Source organism: Catharus ustulatus, chromosome 5, assembly GCF_009819885.2.
Source record: "Catharus ustulatus isolate bCatUst1 chromosome 5, bCatUst1.pri.v2, whole genome shotgun sequence".
NCBI lineage: Eukaryota > Metazoa > Chordata > Aves > Passeriformes > Turdidae > Catharus > Catharus ustulatus.
The window spans coordinates 34736552-34763547 of NC_046225.1; the positions used below are offsets into that span (position 1 = coordinate 34736552).

General features: G+C 40.2%; 1 protein-coding gene across 1 annotated transcript in view; it reads left to right on the forward strand.

Annotated features, from left to right (window-relative positions):
* The first annotated feature begins 3697 nt into the window (after positions 1-3697).
* CPE (carboxypeptidase E) overlaps positions 3698-26996 on the forward strand; it is a 62984-nt gene continuing 39685 nt past the window's right edge. The window contains 6 exon segments of the mRNA XM_033060853.1: positions 3698-3745; positions 5309-5564; positions 5567-5658; positions 5660-5696; positions 5699-5716; positions 5719-5790. Of these exon segments, the coding sequence (XP_032916744.1) occupies positions 3698-3745; positions 5309-5564; positions 5567-5658; positions 5660-5696; positions 5699-5716; positions 5719-5790 (523 nt within the window).

Below are 26996 nucleotides of genomic sequence, written 5' to 3' on the forward strand. Positions count from 1 at the left end.
TGTTAGGAAATTCCATTTTTTAGATTTTAGGTCATTATTAAATAAGACTTTACTGATTCCCCCGGCACCTGTATTTTGAGAGAGGCTACAGAGTATGTACAGATGTGAAAACAAAGAGGGTTTGTGCAAGAGTAAAAAAGATAAAAATACTTCAACGTTAACAGTTTAAAATACTTTAAGTTAACGGTTTTGGGTCCTCACAATGCACAACAAAACCTTACGCAGACAGTTTTCCTTCATATTCTTCAACAAGGAGACAGATTTAACTCTTAAATATGGTAGGACAGGGGAATAAGTAGGGAGGAACACTGTCCACTACACTGTCTTTTCCTGAAAGTCCAGTTTAGTTTAATTAAAGTTCATCTGTGGGAAATAACAGTTTCTACAGTCCCTTAGGATATGACAATAATTAAGTCCTATGTAAATTAATTCTTGGAGTTAATGTCCAAAAAAAACCCATGGAAACTTGAAAAGTACTGTAAACTATAATGATTAGGATTGCAAAATAATCAACTGCTATTGACAGCTGATGTGAAATACAAAATAAGGTGGTTTATTTTACACTACAGCACAGTGTGCCAGAAAATATTAATATTGATTGATATTATATTACATAATTTATTTTCCTCACAGAGTTATGCTGCATGTTTTATGATAACATTTTTTAAACTGTGATATGTTTCTAGATGTAATGTTCATTTTTGTTGAAAAATTACATTACTGAAAATTTCATTATGGCTACTGATAGTTATTGCTAACTACAGTGTCTGGTTGATTGCCTCCAAATTTCCACCCTGTTATGGCTGCCTCTCTTGCTCTGGCAGCTGCACCCCTCTGGCCCATCTGTAACTGGCAGGTCCAAAGAAAAGACAACTTTGTGTCGTTAGTTCTTGCTATAATTTTATGTCTGTGAAGGTAGTAAACACAGTAATCAAATCACTTAATTTTTTTTTTTTCACCAGCTCACCAGATTGTATTGTCCTCCAGGGTAAGGCATTCCCTTCTGTTGCTCAGATCACTTCTGTGGTTTGTCTTTGAATTTTCAGTCTTGTTTCAGCTGTAGATATCAGAACTCTGTGTCCAGGTTGTTCTCTCTAAGACCATCTTGTGATAAAAGCGCATACTCCCACTTAATCATTGTCCTTCTGTCTAAGCATTGCACCGGAAAATACAGTAGTTATCTATCTTTAGTGATCTCTCAGTGCTTCTGGCAATGCTGCTTGCCAGACTGTCATCTGTGTTTCATATTTTGTGCTGTTAAGTGTAATTAACAATTTGCTGCTCTGAAACATTGAAATGTGCCTGACTTACAAAGTAAATAACATTCCGGAGCTGCTATGTTCTAATTATTCACCATTCTTTGTCATCCACACATTTTAATCAGTTATGATTCACCATTTATGTAAACACTGAATAAATTAACCCTTGACTTGAAAGACCAGTCCCTGTGGAAGACCAGAAGAAAAGCTCCTCTAAGATCATGATTCACCACTTTAAAAAGCTGTATCAGCCAGGTTCTAAAAACCCTCACAATGGATCCCTGCATGGCAGTTTCTCTTTGTGAGTACTTGGCACCGTAGCCTGGCCATAGCATCTCTCAGAAACTGCATTCCACTACAATATACAGGACCTAGCATCACCCCAGGAACAGTTATTACTCCTGCAAATTTGAACAAGAGGCAGCAGTAAGTCACTGCCATTTGTGTAGGTGCAAATGTCAAATACATTTTGTATGAAATTTAAATTGTAGTCTATAGAATTGTTACATATATAGGATGGTCACCAATGGTTCTAAAAACCTGATAGGGTTGGGTTTCAGTAAGGTGTGAGTCATCTAACAGCTGGAGACAATAAGAGATATGGTTGGTCTTGCAGTAAACAATTTAGAAGGTTGGTGGGTTTTTTTTCTGTCTCCCTTTCTGCAACCTCCTGCATAAGTGACTTGTCTGTAGTTTTATTATTAAATTTTTTGTTGTTGTTGGTATTTCTTTTGCCCTGCTTACCTAAATCACCTTCTCAAGGTACTGGAAAAACCTCAACTTCCTATATCTCAACCCTGTTTTGCAAGTTTTTCCAAGAAATAGAGCCACTGAGTTGTGCAAGATATTTTGAAGGATGGTAATAGATGCTTCTGTCTTGAAGACACAGCTTCAAGTGACCACAGCTGTCAGGTGTAGTATATGGGAATATAATCAGCACTCTGGTAAGTTTAGTAAAATCTCCTTGCAGTTACCTCTATCTCCTTGCCTGGTTTGTCAATGCTGAGATCAACTGTTCTCTCTTCTAAACTGATTGCAGTTATTTTATTCCAGCATTAAAACTTCTTTCCAAATATAAACCAGAGTTTAGTGTTTCCATGTACATATTAGGAGTAGTTTGTTATTAATAAAGTAAACATCTGCTCTCCATCATAGAGCATTTTTAGGATTTCTGATGTTCTATATGTGCTTCAGTTTTTTGCAATGGACATAGATTTAGTGTTATCTTTCTGGATAATAGAAGAAAATAGTTGCTTTAGCCTTTTTGTCTCATCACACAAATAAAAAAATGTGCAAAGACTTGTATGTCTTGTAAGAAAAATTCTGTGAGTGTGAGGTTTTTTTAGAAAATATATTTATATGCTTCCTGGTGAATAATGATTTGCTGAAAAAGACAGTCAGGCAGGTCAAAAGTATTGGAAAATTTGAATCAGCTAATTCTCTTTGGACAAAGGAATGAAGTAATCTGTAAATATATATGAGTGTTATATGTATGTTTTGTGCACGTGTAGATTTGTCTAGAAATAAATACTTTTGGAAATGTTAATGAATTTTTTTTTTGTAAATACCAAGTTATTTAGGCTGTGTCTGTTGGCAATATATGACTTACTATTTGCTGCACCATATTCAGATATAAGACACAGGTATAGCAGATTTAAAATCTACTGATCAGTAGGTATCCTAGAGCATTTGTGCCCTACTCACTGCTCTCCTTAGTATTATCAGCTTACAAGGCTGTGCCCAGGTGCCTGGTTATGCTTATAAGCTGGGAATGCCCTTGGGGTTGGAGCATTCCTCTGAGACCAAGGCAAATGCCAAAATGTTTTCCATATTACAAGGAAATTGGGCCTTTGAAGATAATCATCCCTGAATTATGGAAAATAGGAGGAAGGATTAGATACAAAGGAAGACATCAATTTATTCCTCCTACTCAGTTCTGCATATGCTCCTATGCTGCCTGAGAATTTAAACATTGTTTTTTAATCCCTTATTAAAAATAAATTAGTATGTTGAGCTCAAATATTTGATAGTATATAAACCACCCTGCTTTACACAAGATATCCATGTGTTTTTATAAGCACGCATTGTCTTGAGTTTTTTAAGAGTGGGGATGGATAAGTATGAAAACAGAAGTAAATCCATTCAGATCTAGGTGTGAGACTACTTTTATGTAGTGGAATAATAATTCACTGCTTGAGGAGATGAAAATATATAGATGATTTTCCAGCCTACTTGTATCTTTCAGTGATGTATTATGGTCAATTAAATTACAAGAGAAGCCAATGACAGTTGCTACAAAGAATAAAAGGGAGGAGGCTTTTTTGGATCAGAAAGTTCTTCCAGAAAATTATAATGTAATCAGCATCAGCAGATTAGTTTATTTTGTATATTGAGTTGCAAGGAAAAGTGATGAAGAAAACAAGAAATATTAAGCTGCAATGAGTGCAGCCAATACTGCTAAAGAATGTGAATCTTTTGAATGTCAGGTCAGCTACTGTTACTTGCAGTTCCATTGGGAGCACCAAGAGAGCTGCGCATGCTGCACATAGTTCTGAAACAGTGTGATGTCTTAAATGTTTTTAATGTAGTCCAATTAATGCTGTTAGGAAGAGGAGAAGTCAGAGAGAGAGCCTTTTGTGATCCTAAATTCAGTGATCTCGGTCAGAGAAAACACCATATCAAGGAGTCTCTCCAGGCCAAGTGTTTGCAAAACACTTAGCACCAATTAGTGCTGTGATAACCACAGAGCTAATGGGGACATACTATGCCAGGCATCTCCAAAAGTTTTCTAGCAGTAAGAATGAAGAGTTGAAGGCTCCAAAAAGTGCTCTGAAGGCGCCTCTGCATGTGGTTGCCAACTTGTAAACGTGGAATTAAACTGGGCAGGGCAGCTTCTGAACCCAGTTGGCTTTGGAAAGATGGATTAGAACTGGAAGGACTGAACTTCGGTTCTTGCTATGAAGGAGCACATCAAATAATTCAGGACTGACATTCAGAGTCCTAGAAGGTAACAAGTATAGGTAATGAATGTATGTAAACAGGGACAGATATTCGAGTATTTATGCATAGTAGTTGTACATTCAGGTCTGTGTTTCCGATGCTGGATCACTTTCTGAGCTGGTACATCACCAAAGGTAAGTGAAAACATTCTTCTAGAAGAGATTGTGTCCATTACCACCTTATTTGAGTAGACACGCACAATTTTAGGAAATATCCATAATATCACCATATATTATGAAAGAAAATTCCTGAAAATTGATTCAGTATTAACTGGTGATAGAGGGAGGTGTTACACAGGTTCAGCCTTTTAAATTAGACGATCAGAATAAACATGCCTGAAATTATTGAGGACAAAATTCTGTTTGTAGAAGGATTAATTGTATGTGTATTTTCCAAAATTTTTAACTTTTAAAATTTTCCAGCAAGTCTTTGTGTCATTAAAAAACAAACAAAAACAAAACCAAACAAACAAAAACCCAAGCAAAATACCCCAAAAACCAAAAATCCAAAGGCCAAATCAACAACCCTAAATGGAAGTTGCTCTTTAGCATTTAGCCTTCTTCTTCTAGAACTCGTCCTTACAGGCTGTTTCAACATAATCTAAACAGCTATGCCTCCGAAGACAAGTTGAAAAGAACACGGCTTCAGGAGTCCTGTAGTATCTGCAGTCTAGAAGAAACTGATCTATCAGAATATGGTGAACGGTTCTTCACACGAGCATTTGCTTTGAACAGACTGTGGCGTGCTCTCTAAGTACTGTCAGTATCAGAAACTAAGTCTTGCTTTATCCTTTCCTTTTTCTGATGCAGCAAAGACGCCTTATAAATGAGGAGCAAGGCGACCTTGCAGATGACGCTGTGTAGTTCTCCTGTCAATGAAATACATTTGTGTTGCCCTGCAATAGCACTGAATCATTCATGGAGCACTCTGTTACTTTGCGTTTGTGGCAGCGGATTAACCCGCTGGGACCGCATAAAATGATGAGGCCGTGCGGAAAACGCGCACCCAGACTCTCGCAGCGTTTTTTTCCCACTGGCTGATGACAACAGCTTGAGCGGCTCTGGTGGCATCGTGCGGCCGCGGCGCCCGCCCTGCGCGGGAGCGCTCGGGACGCGGATCGGGGCGGAGCGGCCGGTCCCGTCCCGCCCCGCCCCACGGCCCCCCGGCTCCCCCCGCTCCCTGCTTCCCTCCCTGCTTCCCTCCGTCGCTCGCTGGGTGCCGCCGGCGCTGGCGGAGCAGCAGGCGGGCGGGATGGCGGCGCGGGTGCTGCTCTGCTGGCGCTGTGCGCCGTGCTCGCTGCCGGCCGGCCGCGGCAGAACCGGCGGCGGGGGCTGCCAGCCGGCGGCGGCGGCTGAGCGCCGAGGAGGGCATCTCCTTCGAGTACCACCGCTACGCCGAGCCTGCGGGAGGCGCTGGTGGCCGTGTGGCTGCAGTGCCCGCCATCAGCAGGATCTACACGGTGGGCGCAGCGCCGAGGGCCGGGAGCTCCTGGTCATCGAGATCTCGGACCGGCCTGGCGAGCACGAGCCCGGTAAGGGACGGGGGCGCTACCCGCACCTGTGCGCAGGTAACGGCGGCGGCGCGGCCTCCCGGGAGCTGTCCCTGGAGCGCTCGCTGCGGCACAGGCACCGGCTGCCGGCCACCGTCCGCAGCCGCCGCTGAGCGGCTTCGTGCCACTGCCGGCGGGTTTAGCGCCCGTTGCGGCAAGAAACGCCTGGATTCCCTAAAATGTCCGGAGCGAGCACCCGCAGCTGGTTCGCTGTCGGGGCGGGCACTGGCCACCCTTCCCGCACGAACCGCAGCGCCGGGGAGCGGCATGGGGCAGGGGGTGCCCGGGGAGCGGCGTGCCACGGCCAGGTTGTCCCCGGGGGTGTCTCCGGATACGCGGTTGGGTTGTACCTAGTTTGGACATCTTTATGAAAGGGACTGTCTGTGATCGATGCCGTGCGCTTGTGTTACACCTACGATGTGTCCATTTCATTGTTTGCGTTTCTAGAATCGATAGCGTCGCTAATGTCTGTATGTGAAAGGGTTTTATCGTGAAAAGCAGCTCGGTACCTTTGGCCCAGCCATCAGCCTCCTCGCAGTCATGTTCCCACATTTCCCTTACTGGGTTACGGCTCAGGTCTGGAAGTTTTAGCTGCTTCTGCGGCTCTCCGGGATTTGGCCAACGCAATTAATGCTTAATATTCTGCTTTATGACCCGAATATAACCTTGCTTTGTATCCTCAAGAGACTTAAAATGTTGGGGCTACAGATAGAACTTGGAGGTTATAGGGTATTGGATGTAACGGGTGTGTAAGATGAAGGCAGGGTAGGAAAGTATTGTCTTGGAATGAAAAAATGTAGAGAATGCATTGAAGTTTGAAAAATTTCTTTGTCGTGTGTTACCATCTTCATAAGAGGGGGTGAGGATCCTGAAGCTAAGAATGAATCTATTGCTGCTGTGTGATTTACACACTAGAATGATAAGACTTATTACTGGGGATTTTACAGCGGTGCAGTGAATAGTTGCTCTAGCTCATTTATGTGATTGTTGTGTCAAGCCAGCTGAAAGGGACAAAAAGAGAAGCACACTGTGTAGTCTGAGATGGGGCTGTGCCCCTTCCTGGAGGACACGCTTCTCTTGGTGTCAGTGATGTGAGAAAGGGTTTATCATTGAGTCCAAGCTAAAGGGAATCCAGCGGTATATGAATAACAAACCGAAAAAAAGAAAAATTCCTATGGACTGCATCCATATACAAGCTATAGACAGTGTCAACATTTCCTGGAACGTGCTCGGCCCTTACTAAGGGAGCCCTATAGACAAAAATGCCACATGTTACAACGTCCAAATCACGTGCCAGGGAATGTAATGGGTCCTGGCAATCTTCAGTGGTGGATGCTGAAAATGCTGGTTTTGAAGGGATTAACTAGGGCTTGAACCAGAGCAAATTCATTGTTTTATTTCAATCCTCATTTTCATTCTGTGGGGTTCTGAACAATTCTCAAAAAGTGGACACCTACTCCTCTCTGCAGTGGCACATGGGAGAAACTCGGGATCTTTTGGAAGGGCAGCAAGGCAGATATCATGCATAGTTACCCTTGTGCTTCTTAGAAAGAATTGTAAAAGCATTGATATCACCCCTGCTTCTTTATTACAGAGCCTACATATTTTCCAATAGTTGCATTAGAGGTGTTCTCTTCTTAAAAAATGTGCCCTTTCTTCTACTGTGTAGTAAAAGGTAGCACTGTTAATTTTTCTGTGGAAGCCTTTTTAAACTGTGCAGTAAAAGAAGTGGAGCCTTGTACTAGCCTTGGCAGAACTGTGAGACTGATTTTGCTTATACCTTAAGGGGGGAACCCTGCTTATTCTGAGCATCCATGCTTGATTCCCAGGGCAACAGCCAGAATAAGGATATTTTGTGTGGTAAAGCTTGCAGGATCAGAATCTGATTCATCATCATCTATTATTATTAAAAAATGATGGAATCAAAGACACACATATATACATACATACATACATATAGTCACTTTTCATTTTCCCCAGACAACCAAAAAGTTTTAAGTTCTGAACATAATCTATTCCTGCAAGATATCATGAGTATCACAGGATTTATTTTTAAATATAGGGAAGTATGAACAAAATATATGCTGTGGTTCATAGATTTATAGTCTACAGAGAGCTCATGTTTCTAGAAGACTGATGGGTACACAGGGATGATACCTGAATCATCTAGTCAACAGCTGTGAAACAAAAAAGATGTTTGTGTTCACTTAGTGAGCAAGTTGATGACAAAATAAATCAGGAAAGTGTCAGCAGAGCATCAGTAAAGACTCTTTGTACTGAGTAAAGAGGCTTTGTACTGAGTAAACCAAATACTGCGTATACATGCAACCATTGCATAATCACATGCATTGCATGTCTGTAAAGCATTGTGTGAATGCATTTGATCATATGCAAGCATACAAACCCACTTCAATTTTAGGGTATCGGCTGTTTTTGAAAATTAGTTTGAAATATATGTGCAATGCTTGAAAAAAATATCTTGAGAGAAATAGGAAAACTTCAGAAATGTGCTTAAGACCTCCAAGGCATCTGGAAAAAATCCTCAGTGAATGAAGAACTGGAACAAATCATAAAGGCCTCATTTTTTCCTGTGGTAAATATTAATTAGGAGGATTTTCTTGAAGTCCTGATACTGCATTGGAAATCAGAATGACTTTGTATGCGCCAGTCTGGTTTCTTGCGTAATCATAAGGAGTATCTTTGCAAATCTTGGAAACCCAAATGAGTCACTTGGGTGCTGTGAGCTGAGCCTTTAGTGAGCTCTTCCTGGGGACTTGATAAATGCCAGAAGCGTGAAACTGCCTGAAGTTTCTGATGCTACATTAAACACTTAGAGAATGTGCTGCCTTTCTGCAAACTTGAACACCACACTACCTGTGCTTCAACTGTGCTTCATGCTAAACAGCGTTTGGACTAGTATTTGTAATTTTGTGCATTTTGTTGTTTTTTTATTTGCTTGTTTGTTTTTTGTGGTTTTTAAATGTTGTTTGGCATTTATCATGGTATCATTCCTTTAGTTGATATTGCACTTGTATGGGAGATTAAGAGCCTGCAATTACTGATGAAAAGAAATCCTTGAATAAGGAAAATACAACCCGGGGATGAAGATATTAAAACTTTATCAAATTTTATACCAAGGCAGAAAAACTCACTTTGAGTTGCTGAGGACAAGGCAGTGCAGGCAGAAGAAGACTCAAATGAAACTGTCATCAGTTATGTGTAGAAGACGTTGCATGAATGTAGTCTGGGAGCTATCAAAATGTTTGGAGTAGCTGTGATTACATGAGGAAATACAGCTTTGACGATTTTTGGTGAGCACAGGGACAAAGTTGCCAGAAGGTGGTGGATGGCAAGGTCAGATAAAGGAGGAGAAAGAGGTTGTGGGAAGTTGATGGTGGACCAAGAGAAAACAGGACATTTGATGGTAAAGCACAGATTTTTAAATTTTTTTTTCTGTGACAAGCTAAGCAACACTTTGCCTTAGTTCATGTGCAGGAGAATACTCCTGAGAGAGGAAATAGACTCTCGCTGTCGATGTCTGATGTTGGGTTGAACAGAATGTTAATGATTTTATTGTTCATCCTTTCCCTCACAAGCACCTTTTAAATTCTTCAAATAGAAGGAAATGGTTAATTTGTAGCTAAGTGAGACAACTGATTTTCTAGAAAATGACAGTTTGCAGTTTCAAACAACAAAGTATCATGAAGTGGTGAGGCAGGCAGGAGCACACCGTGTGTCAATTAAGCAGTGCAGCTGTGACTTGGAGCATTTGCAGGACACTGTGGGTGTGACTTCAGTCAATTTTATGAGGTGCAAATCAGCTTCAGCAATCCTTGGACCCATCACTTTATCAAAGACTCCACTTGGCAGAGTGAGGAAATGAGCTGGGTCGGTCACTGTTGGCACTGAGCCTAAACAAGCTTCTAGGCTTCCCAAATTGCAGCTCCTGTACCAGCCCCTCCAATGCCCCCACATGTGAGGCTCTCAATTTCTCACACCCCAGCCATGCAGTGCCAGAAACCATTTCCTCCTCCAAAAAAATAATTAGAGGGTGACAAAGAGAGAAGTGAAATCATGGCGCTGTATTGATGAATGGAGAAATCCAAGATCTGTCTGCTAATGCAAACAGGTTTTTATTCTGTAGTGAAGTGCTCCCATATTCAGCTGTGCCACCAGCCATGCAGGCTGGTACTTTGAGTGGTAAGAAGTCGCAGTAAGTAAAGCTGATGAGTTTACAGGGAGAAAAATAATTCTCATAATATTTTGTCACTATTGCACAAACGTATTTAAATAAATATTTCTTGATGTATTGTAATCTAAATGACTCTGCAGCCATTTAAGAGAACCATGAGCAAGTGCTTCTCTTTTCAAAAGAGAGAAGAACAAGCAAATGTGTAGGAGGCTGCAAAGGATTCAGCCCAGCATGGGCAGGAATCAACTGTGCTGCTGCAGGTGGAGCCTGAGTGGGGACACCGCTTGATGTCACCCGTGGGTCTCATGGGCTGCCCTGATTCAGATGAGTGGGTGCAGTGCTGGGGTTGGTTGGCAGGGTGTTGTATCACTGGAGATGTCAGAAAGCACACAGCTCATCTCCTGGTTATGGTGATGTCAGATACAGCTGTTCTAGCCTCATCATCTACAGTTCATTGCATTTGATTTTCTAAATCTTTCTTTTCCTTGCGCTCCAAATATGCACAGAAAGATCTTATGAGCTTTTTGATTGGACCTGTTGATCTTTCCCGTATTTGCAAAGCATTAATACAAATTGCATGTGGCAAGAGCTTCTTATTAAGTCTAGATATTAGAGAGCAAGCCTCATTTGTGTGCTTGAGGTTTAAGCAAGAACTGGTTTTTGTCAAGGTCCACTTTTTGAAGGGAGGTGTTGAAGGGTGCAGGGTTGTTTGCTGGTAAATGTGTGTGTACTTTGTTCATACTCATCCAGCTGCACTGCTTAAAGGTAGAGGTTGTAAATAGGTCGATGTCAGCAGACATTTTGTATTGGGAATACAGGAGAGCTGTGCTGACCGTGTTGTGCTTTCACCTGTTCTGTCAGCTTGTGGTTTAGCTGTTCTCCTGGCTTAGGTTTTCAATCCTCTTTAAAGGTGAGCTGCTGTCTGGGCACCTGCAGCACCACACAAGCAAGAACAGGGCAGCTGCTGGTGTCTCTGTAGGGATGGGTAGAAAATGCAGAGTAAAACATGATTGAACTTACTCCTCATTGTAGCCTTGAAATTTTGCATTTGAAATTTTTCTTTCCTTTGTGCCTCAGGGAACAGACTTTCTTTCCGAGCTTGTGAGGGTGTTCTGGCTTTCTCATCAAACACTGTCGGGGATGTGCTACTGACTTGCCTGCTAGGAGCGCAGATCTGGGCAGGCTGTACCTCCTGCATTCTGCAGAAGGCTGAGAAGCTGTAATTACCTTTCCAGCAAATCCCTTATGGGTTTTTGTGCCGGCTAGGGGATCCCCCTGAAGTCACCCAGCCAGCATTTGGCCCGGGGTAGTTTCTGGCGGGACGATTTTAGTACTGCCTCCATTCAGAGTGGGATGTTCAGTGTCCTTCACAGGCTGTGTAGGTTGTACAGATCTCAGGAGGGCTATAGAGCAGCATGAAGATGGCTGCATGACGTGCTGAATGAATTTTTTTAGACTTTAGATTTTTCTTTCTTAATTTTATCTTGCTTAAATAATATTTTCTTAATAGTTCTGATTTAATCCTATCTCAGTTCTCATGTTCAGCTAAAAATAGAGGTGTAGACTACAATGTGAATGTCTCACAGAACTGGTGCAAATTACGGAGAGCCAGACACGTTTACAGGTCACATTCGCAGCTAGTTGTTAATGCCGTTCACGTTCCCAGTGAAGTCAATGGAAATTCCCAGCAAGTGTGGCTAGGCAGTCTGCAGTGTTCTCCACAGATACAATGTTGAGATACTCCAAATCGCTTCATCGACTGAGGTGTTTAAAGACTTCCCTTTTTGTTAGAACATTTAAAAAAGGGTTAATAGAGGCTGTGTGCTACCTGCAGAAACCCAGTGGATCCCAGCTACTGCATCTCAGCAGTTTTATCTTTTATTTACTGGAATAATACATATGGTAAATAAGCTGGGACAAAAAGGTCTGTAATCATTAAGAATAAACATTGACTCTACAGAAGGCGGTTGTTTTACTTTTCAGGCTTAAAATGAGTCTGAGTATTGCAGAATATTCAGAGTTTGTTGATCTGACCCCGACTGCTTTTGACAATCCCACCCATTTTGAAAGAGTTGATTACTTTAATTTCTTTCAAAGAGAAGAGTTGTCATCACCTCCCACACCTTCAGAATGCCTTAACACTTCCCAGAGAAAACAGAAGGGGGCTTTGTTTTGTCGTTGTCTTGGTTAAAAGTGATGTTTTATTAGGGTGACAATAATACAAACTTCAGAGAACTTGTGAGAAGTTTATAAAGCATGGGTATTTCCCAAGATTTTGTGACATGAATTGTTAAAGCCAATAAGTTGTAAGTGTGTGATTTGTCAAAAGTGACCTCATTATTAAAATATTTTAAATATTTTTTCGGGATAAACTGTTTATTATTCTGTAATTTAGTAGTCAATAGCTCAAACCTTTAAATTACATGGAGGGTGAAAAACACAAAAGAGGTCTTCTGATTTCAGAATAAACACAATTTTTTGGTTGTAACAGTGGAGTTGCCGCTAGACTCAGTTGATAATTTAGTATTAAAACTTGCTAGGCATTAGTTTCTGTGTTAATTAAATCTAATTTCGGTTTTCAAAGATGGCATGTGATTTTGAAACCTACATACTGGGCATGCATATTCATGCTGTAAGCTCCCTTTTCCTGGTCAGCAGGAACACCTCTTGGCTAGGCTGCAAGTATCTGGTTTTTTCTACTCACTGTGAGAGGAGCTACCATTGGGTAGGATTCTGACTTAGGAACCTGTGCAAGACTTATGGTTAAGATCTGGTGAATCCAGCCTTCATGTATCATCTTCTAATGTACCTTGTTGTGCTTGATGTTCTATCTTGAAAAATATGCAGTTTACAAACCCTGTCTGAGGTTTTATCAGCAGAATAATTTATTTTGTTAAATCCTGATACCTATTTTAATTCATGTTCCTCCTAAGCAAAAAAAAAAGCCAAAACACCATGTCACATCTTTTTTGGTCTATATTTTCTTTTTAAACAAAACTCTCACACACATATTACCATAGAGACTTGCTGTTTATATTCTTGGGTTTTTTTTTCCCCTCCATTGAATTGGAATTGAACTGTGAAGGAAGAGTAGTAACTCAATTCTCTTAAAATTTTGTGGAATCACAAAGAAGTGAAAACCCACAGTATGTCCTTTAAGGCTTCTGGGAAAGGTAATTGAAATGATTTCTAGGGTTACAAGGAACAGAATAAAGGGTGTAAACTTCATTTTGGAATAAGATGCACGTCAAAAGTCAGCATTCAACGAGTTCAGTTGGAATGGACGTTATATATGAAGGTTATTTTCTAGTAGGAAAGGGGACACCAGACTAAAAGTGAGGTCTTGGCCCATGGTGCCTTTCCCTTTGAAATGGAGGTTTCCTGCAGGGTGCCAGTTGCTGTGCTAGCTGAAGTTGGCATTGGTGACACCTTCCTATCACAGCAGCAGGTATTGTCCAAAGGGTTGGGCCCTTTATTGTGAGGTTTGGGGCAATATGAAGTTGTTTGTTAGAGATGTGTCTGTGTGCCTACAATGGCCACATAAGAGAGAATCTTCAATCATAAACCTGTGGCTGACAGTTCAAAGGCAGTAAACATTTGGTTTTAATTAATTTCCAAAGCAAGACATTTATAACTGCATAAGCTAGTAGCTGCTTCCTGGTAGTTGCTCAAACTGAATTATGAGGAAAACCTCACACCCTTGTTTGCTTGCAAATGAAGTCCCATGGAGACTGCTATTCTTTGCATGGAGCTGCCATGGAGTGTGACCTGCCTGATTTATGATCAAAGATACTGTTTCTGACTGCAGAGCCTGCCCAAAGCAAGAACACCCTGAATGCCATTTTGAGTACTTATGCTTAGGTATGGATTTGTCTTAAAGCCAAATGAAAAGAGATGTTTTATCAGGGGAGACATAAGACTGGCCAAAGTTTGTTGAATTTTTCTCTTGGCAAAGACATCCTTGTTAGTCTAATGATCTGGTAGGTGTCTAGAAAGTATGTCCTAGATGTTTGTCATATTAATTCTCAAACAAAAGAGAAGGTATACAATACTTTGGTCTGAGAAATACAACTAAGAGTTCAATTATACAAAGAAGGTGAAAGGACAGTGAGATTTCAAAGGCTAAAACTTTCTGCATAGTTGTATTTCCCATACCATCACATCAGAGATACCTGGATAATACATGTGTGAATTACCACGTGCTCATCTTCTGATGCTTCTGGCTGCAAAACATTCACTTGGATTTTATTTTTGGATCCCTCAAACTCAACATCACTGTCCTTCAGTTACACATTGTTGTCCTTCAGTGTTACGAGTGGTGCATTCCTTGCACATTAATCATTCAAAATGAACCTTTTTTTCCTGTGTTAAACCAAATATTTTGTGGCTTTGGCAGCATTTTGGCTTATTGCACAAAACCACAGATCTAGAACTATAAGCAAGATTGGGCTGAGTCTAAGACATAAATAGACATATTTTACACACCTGAAAAATGGTACTTTGAAGGAAGCCTTGTGACTATGGTAAACTGACTCTCAGTATCAGATCTACACCTGGTAAGACTAGACCATGCTTAAATTTTTCCTCCCACCCAGCTACTGAGCATCCACAAACCAAACTGAAGTCAGTGGGAGCTATTCATCTGAATTTAAGCAGGAGGCTTATAAATCATGTTAATAATGAATCCTAAATGTTAAAGCCAACTTGCTTGTGTATCCTATAAAAGAAAGCTAAATGTAACTCTGATTTTGTAATAGCCCGCACTTAAGGAATGAGTGGTCCAAGTTTATGCCATAGTTCTGGATGAAATGTCTTCCTTCCCTTTGGTGACATCAGTACATAGAGGGATGGAGAGAATAAAAACACTGTGGGGTTGTGAGCTGGGCTTCCACATGCTTAAATTTTAAACACAGTGATTGTAAGAAGTTGTTTCATAGAGAGAAAAAGCTGTTTAGTGGTAAACAATGACTGGCTGCTTTCCTGTCTCTGCTGTGAATTTTTTGTATTTTTGTGTAAGAACACCCTCTCCTTTTGACTCAGGTTCTCCTCTCCATGCCTAGGTTCTCAGCTTCCATGCTAGGTTTGCATGTGGCTGTGCCATGTACCTGGTGGACAGGTACTGAGAGATAGCATGTGGTTCAGCATCTGATCTGTCTTTAAGAGGCAATTCCTACCTGCTTCCTGTCAGATTTTTTCCTAGTGGTAAGTAGCCCCAATATTTTTGTTACCTTAGCTGTGCTAATGGACATATGGTGAGGAGTCATCAAGAGTTTCTCTCCCTGTTTGCCTGCTGCAGATACAGTTTTTTGTTTTGTTTAAAAATCTGCCTTCATAGCAGATAAATATAAAGAAATAACCAATTCCTTTTCTTCCAGTGCCGATAGGGAGAGTCACAACAGAGACATCAATATTTGCAAGGTTTCCATGTGTTGCAATTAAGGGAACAAATCCATAGTCAAAATAAATATTACTAACCTTCCGTGAAAATCTTTCAGTACAAATCTTTAGTGGAAAAACCTATAAATAAACAGAAACAGAGGAGCATCTGTTCCTTGATAGTCCATGAAGCAGCCGATAAAAATAAAATCTGTATTATAACAGTAGCCAGTACAAAATGAAAAAGTACCTGACAATGGAGCACCTCCTGAATAGAGAAGTTTAGGAGCCAAGAAGCTCATCTGACTTGAAAATTGAAGAATTGTCTGAAATAGATGTTGCCATGGAGACAGATAGGATTAGCAGCCTGAGACTGATTTCATTGGTCTGCTGCTAGCACAAGTTGCTTGTTTGAGTAGCATTAATATGTTGTCTCATGCTGCTTTATATGCTCAGACCATCTGGCTTTAGTGGTATTTAAAGGTGCAGTTCTGTTACAGAAGGAGTTGGCCAACATGGTTGGATTTATGTTTGTTAGACAAGCTACAAGAGTTACAGGGCCCTTTGAGAAACTGGCTTGTTCACCAAAATATTCTGAAAAATCACAGCTTGTACACAGATGAAGTGGGGCTTTGGGAAAGTAGCACGAGGAATTTCAGAAGTTTGCTTTATACTCAGTCAGCACATATTTGAAATATTCTCTGCACATTTACACACTTTTTACATGTTTCTTCAGGTGTGGATGTGAAGGCAGACACATGTTTTTCAAAAATAAGTTTTTTCACTGCAAAGCTATTTGGGAACTACAGTTACACCACCTTGAACCAAATATAAGATCATATTGTGTATTAAGGAAAAGTAAGTTGTAATGTTGCAGTGTTAAATGATGAAATTAAGGTCTAACCAGAGTCCCTTTAGCTTACTTCAGAGTCATGATTTAAAGAAAAAATATTTTCTTTTAGTTTGACTATATACCTTCAAAAATGTATTTTTTAGCAAAGGATTTTATAAGAAACACAGTTTGTAGAGACCTAAGATAAACCTTATCTTCGATCTATTTATATCAATGAGTCTTCATCTGCTTTCCTTAATACCATTGTGGAGTGGGAGTTATTTTCCAAGGAGCTTATATGACAGTGCTGACATACCTCAATGCTTATAAATTTTTACTGTTCTTTGATAATTATATCATGATACTTAATTATTCTCAGGACTTTTCCCCCAGATAGATGTGAATGGTTAAAAATACCAAATAAGATACCAAATAAGAGCCAGAAAATATTCCTGTCTGAGTTTGAGTTCCAGTGTGGAGATTTTTCTGTAGGCTGGCATGGTAGGAAAGTGACTGGAAGGAAAACTAGCTCTTCTGGCTAGACTTAAAACTGGGTGGAATTTGAAGTCATCTTGATAATTATCCATAAGCTTGATAGGCATTTTTACATTCTCAGCTTGCCGATGTTCTGAAACTACTGATGGAAAGCATCTCTAACAATGTTCTGCAACAGTGTAACACTGGTCCTCAGGTATTGATGAGATTGATATTTCTTGGATATTCCTGTGAAGTGTATAGTACAATAATAAAATGAAACAAGGACATGGGGTCTGTTCTACAAATCTTTAGGTTTTAAGCTTTTATTCTGGAGCTCTGACTTTGGTGCCAAAACAAATTCTTTGTGTAATTTTGCTTCAAGTGCAGGGCCCAAGAAATATATAGCTTGTGGATGTCCTCACTCCTTCAATAACTTTAGAATTATTATGTTTGATGCTTAATGTTTTTACAGCTTAGTTCTGTTTTTAACAAAATGAATATAGGGCACAGGAAGAAAGCCAAATAACTTGTATTCCCAGCTTGTTCCCAACCCCCAATTCCTAGTTTGCAAGTCAGTTTGCTCCCTGTTTTGTTCACTTGTTTTTAACGCTGTCATTCAGTTCTATCTGAAACAAACCTTGGTGCGGTTTTTGGGTGTCAGTTCACCCCATGACCCACCACATGGTGATACAGATGTTACTGCCACAGAGCAGTTTGCTGTTGTTACCCCTGAGCAGTCTTCAGCATTACCTTGTCATGTCTTACAGCTTCCCATGATCTTCCTACTCCCACAACACGTCCAAGGTTCCATACGCTTCCACAGTGTGCAAAAGTATTAAAATCAGCCTGAGAGGCTGTGAAGCTGCCCCTACCTGACTGTGGAACCTTTGGCCTAGACAAACCCACAAGTACTTCTTAAAGACCCTGTGGGGGCCAGGAGTAACCTTCTCCCATCCATGGGGACAATCAGGAGACACTGGCCCTGGGGATTCAGGGTGTAAACCACCTACATTGCTTGGTGCAGGGTGCTTTGCTTGTTGCTTTTCAATTTTTTTATTTGTGCTTAAAAACTTAAGTTCTGAAGCTGCTGATTTTGGCCAGATGCTACTTCATTCTTTCGCAATACTTAATTTGTTTTAGTTCTCCAGACACTGGCATTTGACATACAATATTTATAGTGTAGGAATTAACTTTTGTTTTTTCTCCATTCCATTCATTTCCAGGGATAGAATGCTGCTTCAATTCTTGATGCATTTCCATAGCACTTAAATGAGCTGACTACAACTGATTAAGCTATTCAGCGAATATTACAGTGCGAGAAAAGGTGATAGAATGGAGAAACAATAGGATCTGAAATAGCACCAATTGTGCTACATAACATTCTGCTGAATTGCAGAGTCTGGTGACTTGACTGTCTGAAATTGAAACAGCAGCAATGAAGCTTTCTTGTCTGGAATGCCCAACACAATTCTTTAAATTTATTATTAATGTGAAGTGGAATGAACACAGATGAATGTATGGTAAGTTTTGTGATATATTTTATCAGTAGCCCTGAAAACTAATTATACGGAAATGTACTTTTGAAACAACCAGCTATAGGTGGCTAATGACACATTATTCTCAAAATACCACTACAATAGCACTGTAGATTCAATGGATTTATATTAATGATAGATCTTCTGTATTCAGTGGATTACTAAAATATGATTCCATATGATGGGGGCAATTTCAGAAACTTGTAGTTAAAAACAGCTGAATCATCAGAAAGTGGAATGTGTCCTGTATGAAGAATCAATAGAAGGCTCCAAAAATGCTTTGTTTAAATATAAACAGAGCTGTTATTAGATTTATGCTTCCTAAGGTTTGCCCCAGGAAAATTGCAGCTTTGGAGAGCATTCCCAGCACTGCTCCTGTAATCCCAGTGAAATCACCATATGAAGTCAGTGTGGAGTGCTCAGTTATTTGATCTGAAGACTAGAAGAAGATTTAGTGCCCATGTATACCTCTGACTTCCTCCTCAAAGTTGCAGAGAGTTGTTGTGCCTGTGCTGCAGCTCACCCTCTGGGGCCCTGGGGCAGCAGGGCTTGCACAGCCTGTGGCAACCTCTGGTAGGGAATAATTTGGTATTTGACTTGGCCAGACACCAAAGAAACTGGAGATACTGTCTGGTGCAGTCCAGTCCATTCTTCATTTTCTCTTATCTAGGAGTTGAAAGGATTAGGATGATCTAAACAAGAAAAAAAAGGGTTTTTTCGTGTCCTCTCTGACTTAGTAGCATTGTCTTCTGCTCATACTCACCCACTCTCTGTACGGACTTGCTAGCACAGAACATAGTGGCTCTATGATTCCTTATTCACTTGGTATCAAAATTTACATAAAGTAGCTTTAAATATAAATTACAGATCTCATGTTGGTTGGTTTTTTTTTTTCCTCCAACATGAAACAGATTGATTTGAGGCAGGACATTGAGCATCATGCATCATGCTGCTAACTAGAGAAAGAGAACTGCATGTTGCAAAGGAAAAGTGATCATCCACAGCTGAACAAATTAAAATTCACTTATTGACAGCACTTATTGAGCACTTCCCAGATTATTTGTATTAAATATATGAACATTGAGCTAGATAGACTGTACCCTATTGCTGGTGTAAAAAATGTAGGTTGAAACCTCAGCAAGCTTCCAGTTATAACTCAGACTCATTACACCCTAGAAAGGGAGGAATGGTATGTATATTTTTCTAGACAAAGATTGATTTAAACCATATTTTTCTTCCTTTTTGCTGTTGTGTCTATCATTTTGCTCTTTTTTAAAGTCACTGCAGTTGTCTTTTAAAAGCAGGCTCTCAAAATACAACAAAGGTGAAATAGAGGAGAAGAAATGAAGAAGACTAAAAAAATGTGGCTTTGCTACAGATTGTGTAGACTTTCTGTTTTCTCCAGCTTTAAAGGCTTCATTATAGAGTGTACCAAGATTGTACTGTCCTAGAAGGAAGCGGTATTTGTAATGTACAACAAGAACATGGTACATTAGTCCAGCAATCTGTTTTTAACATTGTGTTTTAGAGGAGAAACCCTTTCTGTAGGAGATTCTCCAGCAGAATCTCAGAAAAATTGAAGCAGCTGTGACTGTAAAGGAGATGTACAGTAATTTCACTACTATAAGGGCACTGGACTATAAGGTGCACCTCTGGGAGTCGGCAAAATTCCAACCCTTTTCCCATATATAGGCGCACCAGACTATAAGGCACACCCTTTTTTTGCAGCGAGGATCCATGCCGTGTTCAACAAAGTAATGAATTACTAACGGAATCGCGCAATCGCAGGGTTTAGTGGCAGGTGCTCAATTTGCAAACATTTTCACAGATTGGTGTAGCCTTTAAATGCAGCCCCAAGCGCCCTCCTGTGCGCGGGCCCCGGCACTCGCACCAGCCCCCCGTTGCCAGCTGGCGAGGCATGGCTCACGGCGGTTTGGGGCTGCTGCGGTTCGGGGTGGCTTGCGACTGCCATGGTTCAGGGCGGCTTGGGGCTACCGCGGCTCGTGGTGGTTCAGGGCTACTGTGGCGCGGCTGTGGCTCGCACTTCTGGGTTGGCTTGGGGTGGCCATGGCTTGCGGCTTCTGCGGCAGCCCGCTCCCTCCCTCCCCGCGCCACACTGCTGCTACAGGAGCAGTGTGTTGCTCTGGGAGCCCCATGCCCCCCTCCGAGCTTTCTCTCCATGCCGGCGCTGCCCCAATGCTGCTGGGCTCACCCGCGCCAGCACTGCCCCGATGCCACCGACTTTCCCCCACACCTGGGCTGCGCCGCTGGGCTTTCTCCCCAGTGCCCAGGCTGCTCTACCGCTGCCAGCTTTCCCCCTGCACCAGCACTGCCCCGATGCCGCTGGGCTTCCCCTGCGACAGCGCTGCCCTGATGCCGCCGCCAGATAGGTTTCTGCTCGCTCTGGGCTGTTGCGGGCTCACACTTCCAGGTTGGCAAATTTCGCAATTTTGTCCATATATAAGGTGCACTGGACTATAAGGTGCGCTTCCGGGTTCGGACCAAAATTTTAGTCAAAAGGGTACGCCTTATAGTCATGAAATTATTGTACATTAAAAAGGCCAGAGAGAAACCACAGACAGAGATCCTCCTCTGTTATTTATAGCTCTATCATTTAATGTCCCTTTCAAAGCTTTGAACAGAGATAGAAATCACACTTACATTTAGGTGCATAAAAGGAATACACAAATGACATCAGTGGTTCAGCAGATGGCAAGATCATTGCTGCAGTCCCTTATGAGCTGGGATCTGTCATTACAGTTATCCAAGTGGAAGCTTCTGAGCAAAAGATCATGGGATTACAAGAGACAGTAGTGTACGTGGTCTAACCTAATGTCTAGGAATGGAAGCAAGCAAAAAAAAAAAAGTAATAATTTCACCGTTAATACTTTTACAAAAAACAAGACTGGGGACCAAACTCTTCCCTGCGATTTCTTTAGGTTAGAATAGGTCCAATTCAGTTCAGACATCCTGATTTTGTGTTACTTTCCCTTTGGTTACCTTTGTTGTTTAAAAATACATTTAAATTCATGCAGAATAGTTTCTCTTTGTGTTTACTTGACAAATTGGGTAGCCCTTGTTTACCCTTGTTTAATTTTTGAAGCAGTATATCAGACATGCATGGGTGCATTTCAAGAAATGTTTGTCAAGAGTTGCTTCTTCCAGCTTTCCTATTAACTGGTTCACGATCCATCTTCCAGGAAAGCAGTCAAAATTATAAAGCATGAAAATCTATATGGGATTCAGTTCTGCCTACAGTGAAGTCAATTGAAGTTTTGCCATTGACATCAAGGGATCCAGAGTCTGATATATTGCTTAAACTATTAAATACTGTGAAGGCAAGACTCAAGGGTGGGCAGTATGTGTCTTCATAAGCCATTAATAATAATATTAAATATCTTACTGTAAATTGAAATAATGTGATTGTGTGTACATATTCATGTGTCTTTGCACATTTTGTATCAGAAATCTTCCAAAAGGTCCTTATAGAAAGGGGGACCAATCTCTCAACTACTGGTTGTAAGTTAGTCTTGGGTTTTGTAACAGAAGCTTACCAATGTGGATGTGAAGCTGCACCAATCTGTGGGGAAATTGCTGAGCTGGTCTTTAAAGCTCCTGGAATACTCAGTAAGAAAAAGTGAAATTAAAAGACTGGAAAGACTTAGCTCTAGTTTGTATCTTAGGTAAGAGTCTGCATTGAAACAGATACCTGGTAATCTTTCCAGCCCTTCATATTCATGCTGCAATTGCTTTTTCATAAAATAGTGATATGAAAATCTGTAAAGAGGCACAGCACCAATGGCTGTGAGATTTTTGTCAACTCTTCTGTTTGATAACAAATGAATCCCAGATCATCTGACCATAATATGCAGATAAAAATTAGCACATCATTATACCTGATCTCGTGTTGGAAGTTGTTTTATGTTGTTAAGTGTGCACAGTAAAAGGTTTAATGGTAGATACAGTATGTGATGCCCATGCTTTTCCCATTCCTAGTCGTACATAGACAATTGTGACCGTTGTGACACACACAATAAATTGGGACATTTTGCTTTTACTGATGTTATTAGCAAAACTTTCATGATTCTTCTGCATGTGCAAAATTGATAATCTGATTTTCTTTCCTATTTGCTTGGTTATCCTTAGTAGCAATTATGATTTCAGACTACTTCAAAGGCCAGGCTTTTTTGCTAAGCTCTTGGGGAGATCAAAAAACCCAACAACTGAAACCCAAACACTAAAATGAAACAAGAAACTCTTTCCAAACTGCTTTTGATTTTTCAAGCTTTGAAAAGCAAAAATGGATTTTAAAATTTCCTTGTATGCTGTTCTGGAAAAATTACCAAAACAGGAAAGAGGAAGAATATACATCTAAAAAACATGACATTCTTGGTGATTTAAAAAAAAAAAAAAAATTATTTTGGGTTTGTGAATTGTCAAAAATCAAAAGTCTGCCGCCTTGTGTTTGTGTTCCTTGATTTCCTGGTTCAGTCAAGATGCTGTGGATTGGTCTTTCCTCCAATGGTCATAATTCTTAGTGACAATGTTTCACTTGAACAAAGATTTTTTTCCTTAATATAATTTAATTAAATAAGTTTTTATAAAAATGAATAAACTCATAAAATTCCCCAAATATGAATAATTTTCAAACATGAAGGTATAGTTGAAATTCAAGTATCAGTTTGCCCTTCTTACACAATTGAAGAATTGAACTGGCACATTGAAATTCACCAGTTGTTTACCAAGTCTTTTTTCGGGTGATTTCCTGGCATATATCGACCCATTTTTCAAAACTTGAAGCATTATTACATCTTGTAGAAAAAGATTTTCGAACTTTTTATCAGCTCCGTAAAAAGTTACAGAGAAGGTTTCTCAGGCCAGCCTGTTTGTTTGACTTTCAAGAGTGAGGTCAGTGTCTGTAACACTGTGGACACAGTGATCCTGGCTCACCAGAGGATCAAGGTAAACCAAAATACCTTTGGTAGGTGGCCAAATGAAAGATACCCCAGAAAACAGTGCTTCAAATGCTCACATTAGGCTCAAAAGCTTCAAAGATCTGCTACGCTTAAACTATGTTCGAGTCAAGAGCTTACTTTGTCTGCAATTCAGCGATTTCAAAGGGGAAAAACATAAATAACTTTTAAAAGGAAGTGGTCTTAGAGAATGGGAACAAAAATACTGAAGCTAACTTTCTAAAAATTTTCTCATGTATTGACGGAGTAAGAGCAGATAGGTTAGGGGCATATGGTGCATCTTGAATAACTGTTTCATTTAGTTCTCTGCAAATGGAGAAAAGACATGAAAGAATCTAGCTAATGTTGAAGTCTGTGAAAGTTCTTTAGATAAAAAGAAACAGAATTCTCCCAAGAGCGCTGATGTGTTGCTATGTGAACAATTATAGTGTGCTAGCAGAAAATTATCGAGTGCTCACTGTTCTAGGAAGGATCTTCTGTAGGCTATATCAAAAGAGAAAGAAGTATTTTGATGCCAGTTAAAAAGATCTGTCTGTTTTGAGATCTTTTCAGCTGTATTTACTCTGAATCATGGCAAGTCTATTTACCAAGACTCAGACAGATTGAAATCTTGCAGGAGTTAAGAAGATGTTCAAGGAAACTTTCATTCTTGTAAATTATTGGTATATGGGTAATTATAAGTGTAGAAGACAAATTTATTCAGAAGAGAGAGGCACTAACCCATCCCTTCATAGGGTGTCCACTAAATAACTAAAACTGCAGTTGTACCAGAAAGTATACTTTGTTTAGTCAAGTGGCTGAATCCAGTGGTAGAGATGAAAATATGTTACCAGAAGTCCTCTTCTCTGTTAAAAGAACTTGAGGATGTTGTAACTGTAATTTTTTGGTGCTTATTTGTAGTGCTAGCCTGTGCTTAAACCTGCATCTTCAACGCTGTTGTCACCCACTTAAGTAGGTTAAATTTGTCCATGCTACTTTCACACCTCCACTGACAAGAATTTCTTGTGTTCAAATTGAAAACTAAAGACCAGGATAAACAGCCCACTCATTAAAGGAAACATGACAATTTTTAATGAGGACAGATATTAATTTATTATATTTCCTAATAATCTGAAGGTTGGCACCCTCAGAAAGAAGTGATGTTCAACAGTGTGAGACATTCATTCCCAATGGGATTGGAGGTATTGTAATATGAGGGATTCTGTGAAAAGAGGCAAGGAAAGAAATATTATTTGTTGAAATGATTATGACGTTATTAGTTTTCCTTGATATTTTTGTGTAAATTAATATCTCTAGTTGATATTACAAAGATGAAGTTGATTGTTCTCATTCTTTTGGATACCACTGTGTTAATAAACGTCTTAAAATGAATTTTTTTCCCCATTTCCCTAAAAAAATTATAATTTTTTAGATTAGTCAAATTTAATTTAACTATTATTTAATTATTATGATTTCTTTAAAAACATGTTTTCTTTCTTCAAGGAACATTTGGAAATTAGTGTAAAACTTAATTATAATTTTAAAGTTATTTCTCTGTACTTTACTTCTTTACATAGTTTTTATGGGTTTTTTTGTTCTGTTTTTTTAATCACAACTCTGGAGGGAAATTCCTGACCTTTCCATTTTTCCCATGGAAATGCTGAACTGCATTTGACACGTCAACTCATAAAGTTGTCATAAAGTCATAATTATGATTTCAGACCTGTGTCTCTGTGAAATTTCCTCAGGAACCATGAATCATAAGCAATGCTTGCAGACAGACTCTGGAATTGCATTTCGCTGGTAAGTGGAATGCAAACAATTAATTAAGAAGTGTTCTTAGTTAATTATCAAGTGTTACCAGTTTTAGAATGATCAGAAGAGAAAGAACAGAGCAAAACTCTTCATAATTTTAGTAAAAGTAAAATCACAATATATATAATTTTTGTATTGATTTTGAGAATAGTCTGCAGTTGAAATATATTTTGGTCTATATCATGGACCAAAACATCACTGTTAAGGATACTTTTTACTTAATTCAAGTTTATTTCACTTACAAGAAAGATGAATGCTTTGTTCTTGGATAGTAAAGTCAACACAGCAGTGGAAGCAATGAGCTGGCTCTTCTACAAAGTTATGCAGTGCACTGCTTTTCACTGATCCACGAAAGTAGAAATCGATTACAAGATATTTTCCAGAGGTAAGAATTCTATGATGATGGATACAATGGAGAAATGTAAGAGAGGAAGGTTAAAAAATAGCTCAGAGGGAGCACTAAGTTTTGAAGCACTGAGCCTGTAGAGGCAGCAGCTAAAATGTCACCTTTTGACACATAAACTGGGACAGTGCTGTTCCCCAGCACTGTTCCAATGCATGTCATATTCCATGTGTTTGAATAAACAACCCCAGTGTCTAGGAGGTCAAACACTGGTTTTATTTTAGTGCTTGTCAAGACCATAAAGAATATAAAAGCAAATACATTAATTTGACAATAATCCAGAACACATAGCTGCTGCTATATTGGGTGTCCAACCGGTCTCCAGTGAATTGGTGATATCACTGTGCCAAATTGAATATTTTTCAGGATGGATGGACAGAAGGCAAAGGGTAAGGATTAAGTAGTGGTGAGGTCACGTGTGGAAACCACTGTTCGGTGTGAAATACTTCATTAGAGAGAAAGTACAGTAATTTCACGTGTATAAGGCACACCCTTTTGACTAAAATTTTGGTCCGAACCCAGAAGTGTGCCTTATAGTCCAGTGTGCCTTATATATGGACAAAACTGGGAAATTTGCCAACCCGGAAGTGCGAGCCTGCAGCAGCCCTAAGCCAGGCAGGGGCCTGCTGGCCCCGGGCAGGAGCGCCGGGCAGAGCCGAGCCTGCGGCAGCCCCGAGCAGGGCTGAGCCCACCCGACTCCGAGCCGAGCCAGTAAACCCCGCAATCACGCAATTCCATTACTAATTCATTACTTTGTTGCACGCAGCTCCTCACTGCAAACAAAAAAAGTGCGCCTTATACGCCAATGAGCCTTATATATGGACAAAGTTTGGAAATTTGCCGGCACCCGGAAGTGCGCCTTATACTCCGGTGCACCTTATACTCGCGAAATTACTGTAATTAACTGTTTAAACTTAGTAGTGAGGAGATGGTTTACAAGAAAAAGTTTAAGACATGAACTAAGAAAAAAAATATATTTAAAAAAAAAATCTCACAGGAAAAATACAGTAGGATTGAAGCTAGAAGGTTAAGAAAAAAAAAGTGAACAAATCCCCAGAAGTATTCATTGTCTGCTTGTTCTTAGTCCAGGGCTAGGTGATGGTGTCTGTGGCACGAGAAGTCAATGAAGATGTCCCCCCTCCTCTCCTATTTGTCCTTCTTCTTGCCAGTATAGTAAGTCTTTTACAATTTTAGATTATATTAAAACAGCAGGATGCTGTGTGTGGTTGGTCTGGGCTCTTGGTCTCCAGCATGAATGATGATGGTGGTTGCCTAATTATAGCAAGGCCATGGAAGCATTAACTTGTTGGTCCAGAGTCTGAGCACAGCACTTGGGGGAGAGCTGGTCTGTGTTCCATCTCCAGGACCATGCAGCGCTGAGGCACTGCTTGTCTGAGGGCTGTGGTCTGGGTGGCTCCACATCTGGCAACCTTTGTTTCTCAGGCCTCAGGAAACAGCACTGTTTCAGTTCAGGTTTAAACCTTTGGCTTGTTGTCCTCTCTCTTTCTGGGTGCCTAGTAATGAAAATTTCTTCTTCCTCAAGCTTTACGTTAGAGGACCTCAAATTTCTTCAAAGTATTTCTCTGCTGTTCTCAGAAACATTACC